This window comes from Gossypium arboreum, chromosome 4 (genome assembly GCF_025698485.1).
Source record: "Gossypium arboreum isolate Shixiya-1 chromosome 4, ASM2569848v2, whole genome shotgun sequence".
NCBI lineage: Eukaryota > Viridiplantae > Streptophyta > Magnoliopsida > Malvales > Malvaceae > Gossypium > Gossypium arboreum.
Genome location: NC_069073.1, coordinates 121,281,898 through 121,297,111, shown reverse-complemented (window position 1 = coordinate 121,297,111; position 15,214 = coordinate 121,281,898). Strand labels below are relative to the sequence as shown.

Genomic DNA, 15,214 nt, shown 5'->3' with positions numbered 1-15,214 from the left:
TTTGTTTTAAACTCTAAATTTTATGAATTTACAAGTTGATGCATAGTGAAATTATAATTTCATTCCTAAAAATAATAAAATTTCGATTTAATCCTTTTAAAAACTATAAAAATATAAGCTTCCATAAAAATATATAGCATAATCTCACCCCCAGAAAAAACTTATGGCTTGGCTCCTACTATCAATTTTGAACCTACTGAAAGATTATAAAAAATAGATGATCAAATTAAAATAGAAAGATTAAATCAAGATTTTAGCATGGTAGAGGGAGTAAAGCGTAATTATTCCACAAAGAAACCATTTAAAAACCCTAGAATCTATATATTTGCGCCATTACTCTCAATTCGCCGCTTTGCTACTGCTAGGCAGACCTCCCAATTGAAGCACTCTTGAGAAGCAACAGAGGCTTCATTCAGATCACATATCAGCAGCCATGGTGCTCGTTTTTCCTTCAATCACTTCCTTAATTTCAATTCTAAATCTTTTTTTTTCCTTTTTATATTAACATTAAAAACAATATTGTTTTGAATCGTTTTGCAGGTGAAGTATTCGAAGGAACCCGATAATCCCACCAAATGTAAATACCCATTTAATATTTTTTTCTGCATTTCCCCCTTTTTCTAAAGAATCCCTAGTTTTTTTTTCTTGGAAACTAATGGTGCTTGGTGTTGGTTCTGTGCAGCCTGCAAGGCAAGGGGCTCTGATCTTAGGGTTCATTTCAAGGTACTATCATCAAACCCGATATAATTTTTATCTAGTTATTGATATTAAGTTCTGGGTATTTGTTGGCTTGTTGTTTAGAAACCTATGTCTATCATGTATTGTTGAAGATCCAGTAAATCATGTTGTGCTAATGAATGAAGAGTGAAATCAGCATATATATACACACAGTATGTTTAACTCTGTTGTGTTAATCGTGTTTTTTTTTTCTTTTGGTGGAACCAAAGAATCTTCCATGTCCATTTTACGGACCATGTAGATTGATATTTGCGGGTTTCACCTTGTACCTTCAACAATGTCATCTCTAGAATTCGAACCTGAGTTCTTTTTCTTAGGAGTGTAATGTGTTGTGAATCGTGTTTATTAAACATGTCATATATGTATAATTGAATTGATCGTAGTTAATAATTGGATCAAATTATTGAATATGGTTGGGAAGGATTTTTAAGTGATTTTGGATAGTCTTTTTTTAGAACTTGTTGCTTATGGTTCTAGATTTTTTTTTGGTCTAGTATTTAAGTTTTTAAACCTGATGAAAAAAGCAGGGTCTTGTTGCCATTTTCGAACAAGGCTCTCGTAAACTTCAGGGAGATTACTCGCATTATTATTGGGTGAACCTCTGGATTTTCTCGGTAACTTAAGGTTCAGTAAATGATGCAACATTTTGAAATTCTTTGGAAAAGAATTTAGTTTTCGAGTTAGCTGTGATTTGAGAATGAGTTTGCTCAATTGTTTTTGCTGGCATGTCTCAATGTTTGGTTGGTGCACTTTGTGAACTATCAAAGTATCAGTTTTATGATATATTCCCCGTCCTTTTTTTTTGGTTGATCGTTCTCATTATGTGCTGTTTTAGTTTGACGGTCATCATCAATGAGTCTTATATCTAGTTATTGTTCTATAGAACACAAGGGAGACAGCTTTCGCCATTAGAAAGTTGCCATTGGTTAAGGCTAAAAGGTATTTGGAGGATGTTATGGCCCACAAGCAAGCCATACCATTCCGACGCTTTTGTGGTGGTGTTGGACGTACAGCACAAGCAAAGAACAGGCATTCTAACGGACAAGGTCGCTGGCCTGTAAAATCAGCAAAGTTCATTCTAGATTTGCTGAAGAATGCTGAGAGTAATGCCGAGGTATTCTACTCTATGGTTTCTAGTTTCATGATCAACTCCATTGCTTTCCTTTCCTAACAATTTGATATTAATCTCCCAGGTTAAGGGTTTAGACGTCGATGCACTCCATATTTCTCACATCCAGGTTAACCAGGCCCAAAAACAAAGACGTCGTACTTACCGAGCTCATGGAAGAATCAACCGTATGTATTGGAACCATCAATATGCATATATTTTTTTAGGGTTTATTTGTTTTCATGTGTTAATAGGACTCTGAATCTTTTCATTCAGCTTACATGTCCTCTCCTTGCCACATTGAGTTGATTTTGTCCGAGAAGGAAGAACCTGTCAAAAAAGAGGTGAGTTGATTTGAACTTATGTTTCCTAAGAGTAAACTATGTTTACTTGGACTTGGGTGTGAGTGTTAAAGATACATTCTTGTAAATGACACAAGTATGCTCAGACCTGTCAATTGAGCGGATCGGGTTAGTTTTGGGTCATATCATTTCTGTTTCAAAATTTTTTAGAGTCCTTTTGGGTTTTGGATTATTTTGGATTCAAGTTACTTCAGGTCTGGGTAATTTCGGATTCAAGTCATTCTAGGTTCAGGTCATTTCAAGCTCTAGCCATTTTAGGTTGGGGTTGTTTTGGGTTTGTCATTCAAGATTCAAGTTTGGGTTTGGGTCGTTCGCTTTTATGGCCAAATTAGGTTATATTGGTTTTGGATTTGAGTCGATCTGGTTGGTTTTTCAGATTCAGGTCAGAATTCACAGGTCTAAGTATACTCGAAAGTTTCTCATATTTGGAGAGTCATATCTTCATATCTATATTCGGATATGAATTATCCTTATATGCATTCAAACATTGAGTATTTGACATGGATACTTCGAGAAAAAGTTATGAGTTAGTCGGAGCAACATAGAACAAAAATATCTATATGGTTTTCGTATATTGTTGATTAATCATCCTCCTTTTTTGCTTTCAGCCTGAGACTCAATTGGCAGCGAGCAAGTCCAAGAAGTCCCCAGCTTCTTCTTGAGTGAAAAAGTTTGAAACTTTATCAATTCAGTTAATGTAGTGATTTCTGGTCTTTGGATTTCATACATTATTTTTGAAGAAGTTTTTGACATTAAGATGTGTTGGATGGTTCCTTTTATTTCAAAGCATGTTTTAGTCAAATGTTGTCTTGAGTTTTGTTTTTCTTGGAGATTTTGTCTCAATTACAATGTTTTATGTTATGTTTCATTTATATACTAAATGCATATGCATATAGACTCAAAAGATTAATTTTTTATGCACTTCCTAATTAAATAGGAGAGGATATTACGCATTTAAAGTTTGAATTCTCAAATTTTGAAGTTGATGCTGCGATGTTTTCAATTTAATACTTAAATCAGTTAATTATACTGAATTACACTAAATTCTAAATACATCCATTTGTTAATAATATAACTTTTAATATAAAACAAGGTTTGTTAATTGGTAGGTTGGTTTGGTTTTAAGTTAATTTAGGTTTTAAAAATTTTGAATTATTTTGATTTAAGCAAATTTTGAGTTAAGGTTGTTATTAAGTTAAAATTTTTTGGACTTGAATTATTCGAGTTTTGCAGATTATAATTTTCAACTCTAGTTATTACTGAGTTCGAGCAAGTTTGAGTTTTGATTATTTCAAGTTTAAGCAAGTTTGAGTTAATTTAGATTTGTGTCGAATTAATATCGAGTTTTCAATTGTTAATTTTATAATCAAAATGAATTAGAATAGATCCAAATTGAATAAAATTTGATGTCTTAAAATTTAAAATTTATAACTTAAGTTTGTCCGGTTTTAATATGTTTATTTCAATAAAAATATCATAAGATATCTGTATTAAAAGTTGAATTTTGATCCTTTCAAAAATTTTGATCTATGTATAGCAATATAAAATATATACATATAACACATCAACACATCATATGTCACTGTCTACTTATTCTATCATTTATACTAATTTTTATAATATCAATGAATAAAATTTTTATCAGAAATGATTTATTCCTTTATCTAAAATACTGGAATTAATTTGCTTATCTTTTACCTATTTTTTACTATATTTTAAGTACATGAAACAAAATACAATCTAGAGGCACCTTCATAACACCTTTACCGTTTTATTTCTTAAAATATTGCTCGGAAAAATAAATAAATCCGATGCAATCCGGTTGTTTATTCATAAACTCTAAGCCTAAAATCATTAGAGAAAAGAATGAACTAGTGAAAAACCAATCAGATGAGGGTTTATGTATAAAAAACTGCACAAATCTCTTTCATGGATACAAGAGATTTAGATGCTCTTCATTGACTGGTTCAGAGTCAAAACCTCGTCATTTTTACACTGTGCATTAAAAAGGCCAGTGAATTAACCTACTGGTTTTCATTCTCTATTGCTCTAATAATTGGGTCATTTTCTAAGTCTAAGCTATCATCATCATCCTCAAGTTCATCTAATTCATCTAATAACGACTGATTAATCCTTTTCCGCGATTGCCTTCGATGTTTCTTCGGTTCCAATCGAGGTTCAGCTTGCTGAACACCCATATCTCCCACTTTGTACCTGCAAATGGCATTTTAGATTCCAAAACCAAAAGCAAAAATATATTCACAGGTTCCTGATTCGAAAAAGAAGATATATGTTACTCGAACTCAGGTATGAATGTGACACATGTTGGATACAAGTACTTCAAGAAAAATGAGAAGTCATAGCATAGCAAAATAAAAAAGTAGGTAAAAGTACGCCCCTATATTAAAGGTCGGATTTAGTAATTGCTTTACTAAATAGGAAAATTAATCCCTATACATTAGATCAAATAACAAATTGGTCCTCCTATTAAAAATTGATCCTTATATATTAGAATGAAATACTGTTTGGTTATTCCATCCGTCACACCAGGTACTACAAATGAAGGAAAATTTTAATAGAAAGAACCAATTTGGTATTTGATCTAACATATAGAGACTAATTTACCCATTTTCTAGTAGGGACAAAATACAATTCGAAACCTAATACAGGAGCCTCCATGGTACTTTTACTATAAAAAGTGTCTTTTATTAAATTATTAACGATACTTAATGAAAAAAACAAAAAAGAAATGTGCATTGTAATAAAACATTGTTTAGAAGAGTAAAGTTTAGAATCTAGGCATCTCACTAGACTACCATTTTCAGAAATGTAAACAATTATATTTCTCGGATTTGGATGCAAGTGTCTGAACAAGTATGCGTATGACAAGAACATGTTAAGCTTTTTTGTAAGGTTTTTCTATGTATTTGGAGAGCCTACAAATACCTATGTCTGGATATGCGCCAAAGTCGGGTTTTAGGGATGACTAATTTAAAAAAAAAAATGAAGAATCGGAGTAACATAGTTTTAGTCTTACATACCTGACATCACCTTCTCTCTTGGTCCCGAATGTCCTCAACTGAAATTCCTCTCTGATTCGGATCTCATCGAGAAGTTGGAAATAGTATGGATATCTTTCCCAATCCCCTTTCACAATGCACCCAGGTTCACCAAGATGTAAGCAATCATTGAATGAGCATTTTGCAGGTTCACTGTCTTTTACCATTTTCCGAATCTGAAAAAGAAAAAGATCAGAACAAAGACATCGGATGCCACAAAAAGCGCAAATAGAAGGTCAAGTGCAACCAAATTGTGTAAAATATCACAATTAGCAGGCAAACAACCTCGGGAAAAGCTTGTGCAAGAGATTGCTTTGTCACTTTCAACAAGCTGGGTTGATTAAACCCCGGAGTATCGGCAACATAGCCCCCTCCCAATAGTGGAAGCAACGAAACATGTCGCGTAGTGTGTTTCCCTCTGCCACTTCTTGTCGAGACCTCCCCAACCCTCTGATCTTCAAACCACTTGCTGCCTGAAATCTACAGAAAGAGATGTTCTTTAAGGAAGAGAAATATACGAAACTAACAACCTCTTGGCCTTGTAGCAAGTGGCTTGTAAGGCATGAAAGTTCAAATTCAAACCCTACCAACCTGACGCCAAATTATCAATATATACATACATATATATATATATATAGCACTTATTGTTCTCAACCTAAAAGAAAAGCAAAACTACAAAAAGGACTAAATTACATAATGTGTAAATGTTAAGGATTAAATTTTTTAGAATCAAGACTAAATTGACATATTTTATAAATGTTGAGGGTCAAAGGTGCTATTATGCCAATTTTAAAAGTTGCAGACAAAAAAAGATAAAATTGAATAGTTAGGTAACCAAATTTTTTTTACTGTAGTTGGGTGACTACCCGTGTAATTTACCCCCCAAAAAAAAAAAAAAAGCAATATATACATACATGTACATATATATAGCACTCATCGCTCTAAACCCTAGCAACTCCACCTGCAATTATCAATATATATAATCCACACTTAACATTCTCAACTCAAAGGAAAAACGAAAATGAAGTATTAAGGAATAAGGAAACAAACCCACAGGATCAAACAAATTATCTCCTTCAAGGGAATCAGGAGCGCGGTGATCACTTCGAAGAACATTGATAAGGCTTGATTTCCCAACCCCACTAGGACCAACAATTACAGTTGTCTGATCCCTCAAGTAAAATGCAAGAGAATCAAGTCCGTTTTTGGTCTCAACACTGCAAAAGACCGGTTCATAGCCCCAGCTTCGCAACCTATTCTTCCATGCGAAAAGAGTCTGCAAAAGCATTTCAAAGTCCCCCAATATGCACATATGACAAGGGAATCACACAAATGTTATTTGACAATGTAAATGTGATTCATAGATTATAAAACAGAAAATCAAGGAATTCAATGTTTCGTTGCACCAACTTTTAATTTTTTTTGAAGTACCGTTGTACTTCAAGGACATGACGTATATCCCAACACAAATTTATACAATAGTAGAAGAACACGACCCTTCAAGTACTTCTCAAATATATTGAAAAATTAGAAAAGATTAAACACACCCATGTCCTACAGATACCGTAATTTAACACTCAAGCCTGACTCCAACTAACATAGAATATTTCATGAGATGAAGAACATATTTCTTTATTATAAACAAACAACTACAGAAGCTCAAATAATAGACTAGAGCTACTAGTATATGTGTGTGTGTAAATTTCCATTTGATTTTCTCTTAACTAATTGCCCCTAATCTGTTGATCTAATTCCTATGTCTTATAGGATAAAAAACTTGCTAAGAACAAGTCAAATTACAATGCCATAACGAACATGTGAAATGAACAACCTATCTTGCTTCGAATTTTCATTTTTCTTAAAAGTACTCATCCAACACTCATATCAATATACATTTATATCAATATACATTTGAACATGGTATATGATACTTCAAAAAAAAAACTTAGAAAAAGTTAGATATAACCGTATAGAATGCATACTGTACACAACATGCCGACACTAACACTCGGCTCCAAGTAACATTGAAATTAACAATTTTCGATGCATACTCGGACACGGGGAATGAATATTGTACCCAACAGGAAAGTAACATTGCAACTAACAATTGTCAACCCAACAGGCCAACACTAACACACGACTCCGTGTAACATTGCAACTAACAATCGTCAATGCATATTCAGACATGGATACATATTCAGACATGGGGAATGCATATTGTACCTACCCGACAGGTCGACACTAACACTCAACTCCAAGTAACATTGTAACAATTGTCAATACATACTTGACACAGGGAATGCATATTGTCCCTAACAGGCCGACACTAACACTCAACTCCAAGTAACATTGCAACTAACAATTGTTAAGACGTATTTAGACATGGATACATATTCGGGGAATGCATATTATACCCAACAGGCCAACAATAACTGTAACACTAGACTCCTAGTAACATTGAAACTAATAATTGTCAATACATATTCGGACATGGGGAATGCATACTGTACCCGACAGGCCGACACTCCACTCGGTGTAACATTACAGGCCGACACTAACGCTCGACTCCGAGTAACATTGCAACTAACAATTGTCAATAAGCTTAAAACAATTGAATATAACAATTTCTTCGACTCGCCCTAGTGCAAGTAACATCTGCAACTAACAGTTTATGGTAAATTACAATCAAAAGAGCGTCAAAGCTTCGAACCTCTTCATCAACGAGTTCCGTTTTGTTCAAAGCAAGCGTGAGTGGAATCCTATAAGACTCAGCTTCAACCAAGAATCTCGTAAGCATAAACGGCTCCACCGGCGGCTGTTCCATAGAGAAAAGCACGAGCAAGCGATCGACATTAGCAACCGGCGGATCAACAATCTCAGAACTCCGTTGAAACACATTCTCAATAACCCCACGCCGTTCCACCCAATCAATCGAACCAACCACCACCTTATCCCCAACCAAAACCCTCCTCTTTATCTTCTTCAAAACTGCCCTCACCACACAAAGCAACTCCAACCCAGTTTTCATACCATCCTCCGGTTCCCGTTGAACTATGACCCGCATGAAATTGGCTTGGGAAGCGGCAACGGCGCCGACGGCTTGAGAATCGGAAAGAGATGGAGTTTCATTAGGGGCAAGGACGGGAGCTAAGGAGGAGTAATCTTTGAAGGTGTGTTTAGCCTTGAGGAGATTCTTGTTGGGTTGGGGTTTCTTGGATACGTTTTGTCTTGGATTGGAAGGGGTCTGTTTGGCGGAGACGATAAAGAGGTGGCGGTAGGGTGGTGAGTGACGGCGGAGAACGGTGGTTATGGCGGGTAAACGGCTGCGGAACAGTGAAAATGAAGTGATTGGCATCGGGATTCAGTGGGGAATCGATTTCGTTAAAAAACTTTGATTTTTTTTCTTTAAAAAGGTTTATAGTTTTGAATTGAGAGTCGATAAGTAAGAATGTTCATACATTTTTCTAGTGAAACAGGAAATGGGTGTTTACTATGTTCGGACAGTGCGCGGTTTTTTTTTATTATTTATGAGGGTTAATCCTTAGTTGCCACGTCGCACCAAAAGTTTTTTCTTTTAAAAATTCATTAAAAAAAGAGTGAAACTTCAAGAAACTGCAGGAAGAAATTAAAAATATTACATTTTTTTAAAATGAAATATTGCTAAATTGAAATAATTCTCATAGTTCTTTGGGGACTAAAAGTATTAAAAATTCAAAATTTTATAATAATGTTTTTTAAAATAAATATTTCTGAATTTTTCAATACCTTTTTCATTTTCTGATTTTGCTTTTTTCTTTTTAAGTTTTACCTACTTCTTAGAAAAGTATATTTTCATAAAATTGGAAAAGTCTTAAATTTTAAATTTTTGATATTTTAAAAATTTTAAGGAATTTTTTACTTTAAAACTCATTTCATAAAAATAAATTTATGTCACCTGACACATTAAAAGAACAAACTTTTTCTCAATTAAGTTCAAGAATAAACTTTACTCAAATTAAATTCAATTCGCTCAAGACGTAGCTAAGAGATTGACAGGAGCTCAGTCCTCCTAAAATAAAAATTTTAAATTTTTTTAAAATTTTAAATTAATAAAAATAAAATTATACTTTAACATTTCTTAAAATTAATAAAAATAATTTAATCTTTTAAAATTATAAAACTATAAAATAATAAAATAATATTTTTATTATCGTAAAATTTGTAATTTAATTTCTATCTTCTTAAAAATTTTAAAAATTCTTCTAACTTAGCCCATTATTCTGCTCATTTAACTAATAAAAGATGAACTCAACTATCATGCTCATACTCAATTATTTATACTTGATTTCGAGTTTGTATAGAAAATTTTCAATTCTAGCTACAAAGAAAAACTCGATTAAGCTTGTCAACGACTCAATTCAGGGATTAAATTACTTCAAATTCGACTCATTTGATAGCTCAAATCAAATAAACCCGAGCTCGATTCGAAACGAAACTGAATAACTTCCAAACAAATTCCCGTTTAAACTAATTTGATTCTTTTAAGAAATTTCAACATCAACAATGACAAACCAAGTCTATCAGTGAACTGTCCTTGTAGAATCCGATGGAATCCCGTCGGCCGATCTGTGAAGGCAAACATCTTCAATTAGGTCTAGGTCAAGGACGATCCTCTTAGGCTCCAGTTACTTCGGCCATCTCCTGTTCTATCGTGCTCGGCATCACCGGATAGTATCTATAGTGAAGTTCTCCAACGTCATCGCCTGATAGCTTCTTCCAGCCATTCGGTCCCACGTAATAAACTGGTTAAGAATTATTAAAGTTTGTTAAAAGTAGGATAAGGACAAGCGTAAAACAGAAACGGAGGGAATGTTATTATAAGACTCGAGGAAGAGAGAAATACCGCTGGCGACACCACCACTGGCTCCGTCTCGGAATGTGGCATGATAAATAGCTCTTCGAGCCAACTCTGCTGCCTCTTCAACTGACATGTCATACCGATAGCTGGTATGGAGTTCACCCAAAAATAGAAATTAATGACCATGAATACATAGAGCTAAGCATAATACGACAGAAAAACAAAAAGAATTCCCGATTGAGGCAGTGCTATCTTACTTTTAAACAGAACTGGTTTCTTGCTAACTGCTTATCATCAAACAAGTAATACATCCATAATTAGACTTGTCAATCGGATGGGTCGGGTTAATCTACATAGGTTCATTTCGGTTTTAAGATTTTTGGAACTTCCAGTTCAGATCATTTGTTTTGGGAGGCCAAATTTTCGGGTCGGACCATTGCAGGTTCAGACCATTTCAGGCCTCGAACACTTCCAAGTTCAGATCATCTTGAATCACTTCGTTTGGATTCTGCCTGAAATGGTCTAATTCAGGTCATTGCAGCTAATTATTTCGAGTTCAAACCTGATTAGCTTAGATTTGATTTGGATTGATCGGATTAGGTTTTCAAATTCAGGTCGAAATTGACTGGTACATCCATAATATCTATTAGATGAACTTACTCTCAAATCTTAACTTTAGAAGGACCATAACACCTTTCCCGTCATTTGTTTTTGTTTAATAACGGAACAAAAACGACTATGAAAGAAGAAAAATGCATACCCATTATCCAGCACACCGTAAGCATATGGTGAACCCGACCCAACAGAGAAACGCATTCCTTTTAACCTTCCCCCTTCATTGTCCACGTAGTATAGTCCGGGACCCTAGAATTCACAACACGCAGTATGTTAAAACATGCAGTGGTATGCATCAAATGCTACTGAAAAAAAGGGGAACGGAGGAGAGAAATGAAGTAAAATTTAGTTTCAAATACCGTTTCATCCCATCCAGCAATCATGGTTCCAACTGATAGTCCCATTCCACGGTAAGAATAGAGAATGTTTGCCAACAGTTTTGATGCACCTGTAACAGAAATTCTACGTTTGTTTGCCAATTCATGCAGCCGGCACTGTAAACGGTAATCCATTAGCTCTTCATATAGACAATTATGAAAATAAAATGCATTAAATCCAATCATCTAACTCCTACGGAAACAGGAACCACGCCTCAACTCATTTTCACAACTTTGTCCTTGGAAATTCGTTTTGGTAACAAGAAAGAAGATCAAATACTAGAAACCTAGGTTTGTTATGCTATTAACACACCATTGCATACACATCTAGTCATAGACATTAATATTGATATCATGCATAAAAATTTGCTTAATCAGAACTCAAAATGGTTAATCTCTATGTTATATGCATCCGAAAGTGGTATATTCAACTTTTGGAAGTTTTTCATGTATATACCAACATCCGAATGTGCGTAGGACAAGAGCATTGGATACTGGTACTTTAAGAAAAATGAAGAGTTCGAGCAACATTGGGTTTTAGGAAAACAATATTTGCTCGTCATTTGAAACCTCTGAGATGCTACTCGTATCATACTTGCACTTTCAAGGTTTTAGAAAAACAGAAATGCGAAAGAACCAACAAAAAACATAAAGAAACAATGCCAATATGAAACATTCTGCATAAAAGCCATGGATATACTATACAATTCCATACAAAACAAGCTAAACAAAGCTAACACGGAAAAGGACTTGGATGGCAGGAATTCATACCTTGATTCCCAGATTTCTGTGCCAAAACTGGCAGTCAGCAGCTCCACCAGCCATTGTTCCAAGCATGTATGGATTGATTTCAATAATTTTCTTCACTGACTGCGATGCTGCCAAAATACAGGAAAAATAAATGATACAGTTCCACTCTTAGTGTCCAAAACCAACAAAATGAAGCAGGAAAGTTATGTGTTGAACTGGATAGTTTAAGCAAAACAAAGAGCAGAAGAACTATGTTACTCAAACTCAGGTGTGAGTGTAGGGCACAAATATATGTCTAACACCAAGTATTTTCATAAATTTTTGTGCTTAGAGAGTCATACCCTAATACCTTTGCCCGAATATAACGATAATTCAAGCAAAATGAAGAGTCAGACCAACATAACAAAAGAATGCAAGCAAGACATCTAAGAATTGCCTTAAGTTCAAAATTTAATCCAAGATTACAACTAACAAATCATTTCCCTACAAATAAATTTCTAATCAAAACGATAAAATCCAAAATTCATCACACAAACCAATTTAAAATGACACTTGGACATACATATATAGCCTCCCATGCTAGCTCTAGAATCAGCAGCAACCATTACACCTTCCTTGAAAATAAAGGCAAGTGTGGTGGTTCCTTTAGCAGGTTTCACCATTTGAATAGCTTCTTTTTGAAACCCATCAAACTGCAATCCACAAGAAAACAACCAATCATAAAAATTAAAAATTAAAACACACACACAAATCTCCCCTTTTTTTTCTAGGTTAATGTACCTAAGAGGTCCCTTATTAGAGATCTCATCAACTTAGTCCCTCTCCGCTAATGAATCAATTTATCCTTGTGCTATTCAAAAGAATCAAACAAGACCAAATTGGAACAGAGTTAACATTTACTGTTAAAAACTACAACTGAACTGCAGTTGAAGCAAATCTTTAGACCGTTTAACAGAGTTAATATTCATAAAATCTTTTTTTTTGGAATTGAACTGCAATTATTTATACCATAAATGTTACTTAATTCTTTTTAATCGTATAGGACTAAATTGATCCATTTAATAATTGAGGGACTAATTTGATCGGGTCTCTATAGTACAGGAACCTCCATACTACTTTAACCCTTTTTCTATCACAAAAAAAAAAAAGGGAGTTACTAATTAGCACAAGAATTTTAACTCACATCAGTAGTATTTGGGAGCTCGAATGACGGTGCAGCCGAAAACCCATCAACAAGTTCATTATGAGAACCCCAAACCGGCGCCGCCGATTCCATACCGGTGGTGTCAAGCTTCATGTTCGTTTTTTTCTTCTTTAAACAATTCTATAGAATGCAGAGATTGAATTAGGGAATTCCAAGCGTTTTTATGGTGATTTTCCGAGAAAACAGAAAAGGGGTTCAAGAAAATTACCTTTTCAATCAGATTGCAGATGATCGGCGGGAAGAAAAAGAGAAATCAAATGAGATCCAGCAAAAATAAATATAGAGAATTGGGGTTTGTGGGGGGGTGATAAATTTAAGTGGGAGCTTTCTTGAGCAAAGGGACAGCGTGCTTGCTTGGGTCATCGGGCATAGCGAATAGGCCCGAGATATGATCCGAAACCAACAGTGATTTGACTTTGTAAGCCCAGATTTAGACGAATTGGACCTTAGTTCATAGCTTGGATTCAGATAATATCTATAAACTCTAAACCCTAATTTGAATCCAATTCAATATAACACAATAATACACTGTTTTAAAAAATTGAACCGATGATTCAGCTTATTCCAGCAGACTAAATTATCAATTTTTAGTTTAATCAATTTAATTGATTCAACAGTCTGTCTAACAATTAATAATTAAAAATTTTATAAAATTTAATTAAAATTTTATAAATTTGTTCATTAGGTTCAACCATCTATTTTTTTTCTAGATTTTTAATGTTTTTACTAATTTTGAATGATTCAATCAAATGTCAATTTAATCATATTATTTAAATTGATATACCGACCAATTTCCAATCGAATTGACCATATTAGTTTGGTTCTAATAACACTACTGCAATTAGCTAGTTGGGTAAAAACACCCATCACATTTTAACTTACTAACTAATCGATTTATGTCTAAACAATTTAACCGAATCAACTTAATATCTGTTAGTTCAGTTAATTAAGTCTATTAAACCAAATTATACCAACCAACATCATATTTTAACTAACTAATTAACCAGTTGACTTAAGTCTTAACAACCTAACTGAATCAACTTAACATTAATCAATTCAATCAATTAAATTAGGTTTTTTTACTTGTTACATTTGAAGTATGATAAATAAAACTAAATAGAAATTAATTTGAAATTTGGTTAAAATTTTAATTTTATATAACATGTTTTCTAATATATTTTAAAATTAAAATAATATATATTAAAAGTTGATTAAGTCATCAATATTCATAATCGACAATCAATTAACTTAATCTATTTTAACCACTACAAAATCGAATTAACTAATCACAACCAACAAATAGCTTGGACTAAGAGCTATCATTTAAATTAGAGGATAAATATTTTAAAATATATATAATAATTTTATCTAATGAGAATTTGATACACTATATTCAATTTGATTAAATTATGCAAATAAAATAATTAATTATACCAAATTAAACTAGCATCTCAAATTTAAATATTTCAGAGTAATAAGTATGAAGATAAAAGTATTATAAAGGTCCTTATACTAAAGGTTAAATTGTAAATTGATCTCTTTATTCAAAAGTTGGGAAATTAATCTTGGTATATTAGAGCAAACAGTAAAATAGTCATCCTATTAAGAATTCCATCAAATTCTACTATTGAAAACTAGTCTCTTTACATAAGCATGAAGCACATATAGCATATCACGTGTCACTATTTAGTTATTTTGTTAATAATGATAGTTTATAACAATAGAATAGATAAAAATTTTAACGGAAATGATCAATTTACTCTTTGATCTGATTTAAAGGGATTAATATGTTCATTTATTAACTAGAGGAAAAAATGTAATCGATATCTAATACAATACTTTCACGATACATTTTACCTAAATTTGAGATTTATATGAATAAAAGTACCATAAAAACCGTTGTATTAAGAAATAGATTGTATTCTACCGTTTATTAAAAATAAATTAATCTTTATATGTTAAATAAAATAATAAATATGTCATTTTATTAAAAATCTATTTATACAATTAAAAATTAATATAACTAATAATACATTATATATCATTTATATCTCATATTAATATTCAAAATTAAATTTTATCAGTAGAAAGTAACGAATTACTCAGCCACGATTATCAAAATACGATTTATATCAGATTACAAAGTCAGAGAAGAATATAATAA

General features: G+C 33.1%; 3 protein-coding genes and 1 non-coding gene across 4 annotated transcripts; 2 read left to right on the top strand and 2 right to left on the bottom strand.

Moving 5' to 3' along the window:
- Positions 1-303: 303 nt before the first annotated feature.
- On the top strand, positions 304-3,010 carry LOC108458015 (60S ribosomal protein L17-2). Its single transcript, XM_017757244.2, has 7 exons — positions 304-436; positions 541-577; positions 683-723; positions 1,622-1,852; positions 1,932-2,034; positions 2,123-2,190; positions 2,817-3,010. The coding sequence occupies exons 1-7, from the start codon at positions 434-436 to the stop codon at positions 2,868-2,870; spliced, it is 537 nt and encodes a 178-aa protein (XP_017612733.1). The 5' UTR covers positions 304-433; the 3' UTR covers positions 2,871-3,010.
- Positions 1,256-1,385, top strand: LOC128292084 (small nucleolar RNA snoR74). The gene has a single exon (XR_008282069.1). It is a non-coding gene; the product is annotated as a small nucleolar RNA snoR74 (small nucleolar RNA).
- Positions 3,011-4,105: 1,095 nt separating the features above from the next.
- On the bottom strand, positions 4,106-8,794 carry LOC108457758 (small ribosomal subunit biogenesis GTPase RsgA 1, mitochondrial). Its single transcript, XM_017756887.2, has 5 exons — positions 7,978-8,794; positions 6,322-6,543; positions 5,553-5,747; positions 5,250-5,443; positions 4,106-4,422 (listed from the first exon to the last, which is right to left on the bottom strand). The coding sequence occupies exons 1-5, from the start codon at positions 8,620-8,622 to the stop codon at positions 4,233-4,235; spliced, it is 1,446 nt and encodes a 481-aa protein (XP_017612376.1). The 5' UTR covers positions 8,623-8,794; the 3' UTR covers positions 4,106-4,232.
- A 901-nt stretch (positions 8,795-9,695) lies between these two features.
- On the bottom strand, positions 9,696-13,413 carry LOC108457783 (proteasome subunit beta type-5-like). Its single transcript, XM_017756925.2, has 8 exons — positions 13,259-13,413; positions 13,030-13,170; positions 12,409-12,538; positions 11,868-11,974; positions 11,079-11,213; positions 10,865-10,968; positions 10,150-10,250; positions 9,696-10,048 (listed from the first exon to the last, which is right to left on the bottom strand). The coding sequence occupies exons 2-8, from the start codon at positions 13,141-13,143 to the stop codon at positions 9,921-9,923; spliced, it is 819 nt and encodes a 272-aa protein (XP_017612414.1). The 5' UTR covers positions 13,144-13,170; positions 13,259-13,413; the 3' UTR covers positions 9,696-9,920.
- Between the last annotated feature and the right edge of the window lie 1,801 nt (positions 13,414-15,214).

Bases quoted from the DNA above. Each gene is read 5' to 3' on its own strand.
- LOC108458015 (XM_017757244.2), top strand. The intron at 1,853-1,931 runs GTATTCTACTCT...TTAATCTCCCAG, and splicing joins ATGCTGAGAGTAATGCCGAG to GTTAAGGGTTTAGACGTCGA. The intron at 2,035-2,122 runs GTATGTATTGGA...CTTTTCATTCAG, and splicing joins AGCTCATGGAAGAATCAACC to CTTACATGTCCTCTCCTTGC.
- LOC108457758 (XM_017756887.2), bottom strand. From the start codon at position 8,622: ATGCCAATCACTTCATTTTCACTGTTCCGCAGCCGTTTACCCGCCATA. The intron at 5,748-6,321 runs GTGGGTTTGTTT...CTCTTTCTGTAG, and splicing joins GAGATAATTTGTTTGATCCT to ATTTCAGGCAGCAAGTGGTT. The intron at 4,423-5,249 runs GTATGTAAGACT...TGCCATTTGCAG, and splicing joins AAGAGAGAAGGTGATGTCAG to GTACAAAGTGGGAGATATGG.
- LOC108457783 (XM_017756925.2), bottom strand. From the start codon at position 13,143: ATGAAGCTTGACACCACCGGTATGGAATCGGCGGCGCCGGTTTGGGGT. The intron at 11,975-12,408 runs GTATGTCCAAGT...GTATTTTGGCAG, and splicing joins TAGCATGGGAGGCTATATAT to CATCGCAGTCAGTGAAGAAA. The intron at 10,049-10,149 runs GTATTTCTCTCT...ATTCTTAACCAG, and splicing joins CAGTGGTGGTGTCGCCAGCG to TTTATTACGTGGGACCGAAT.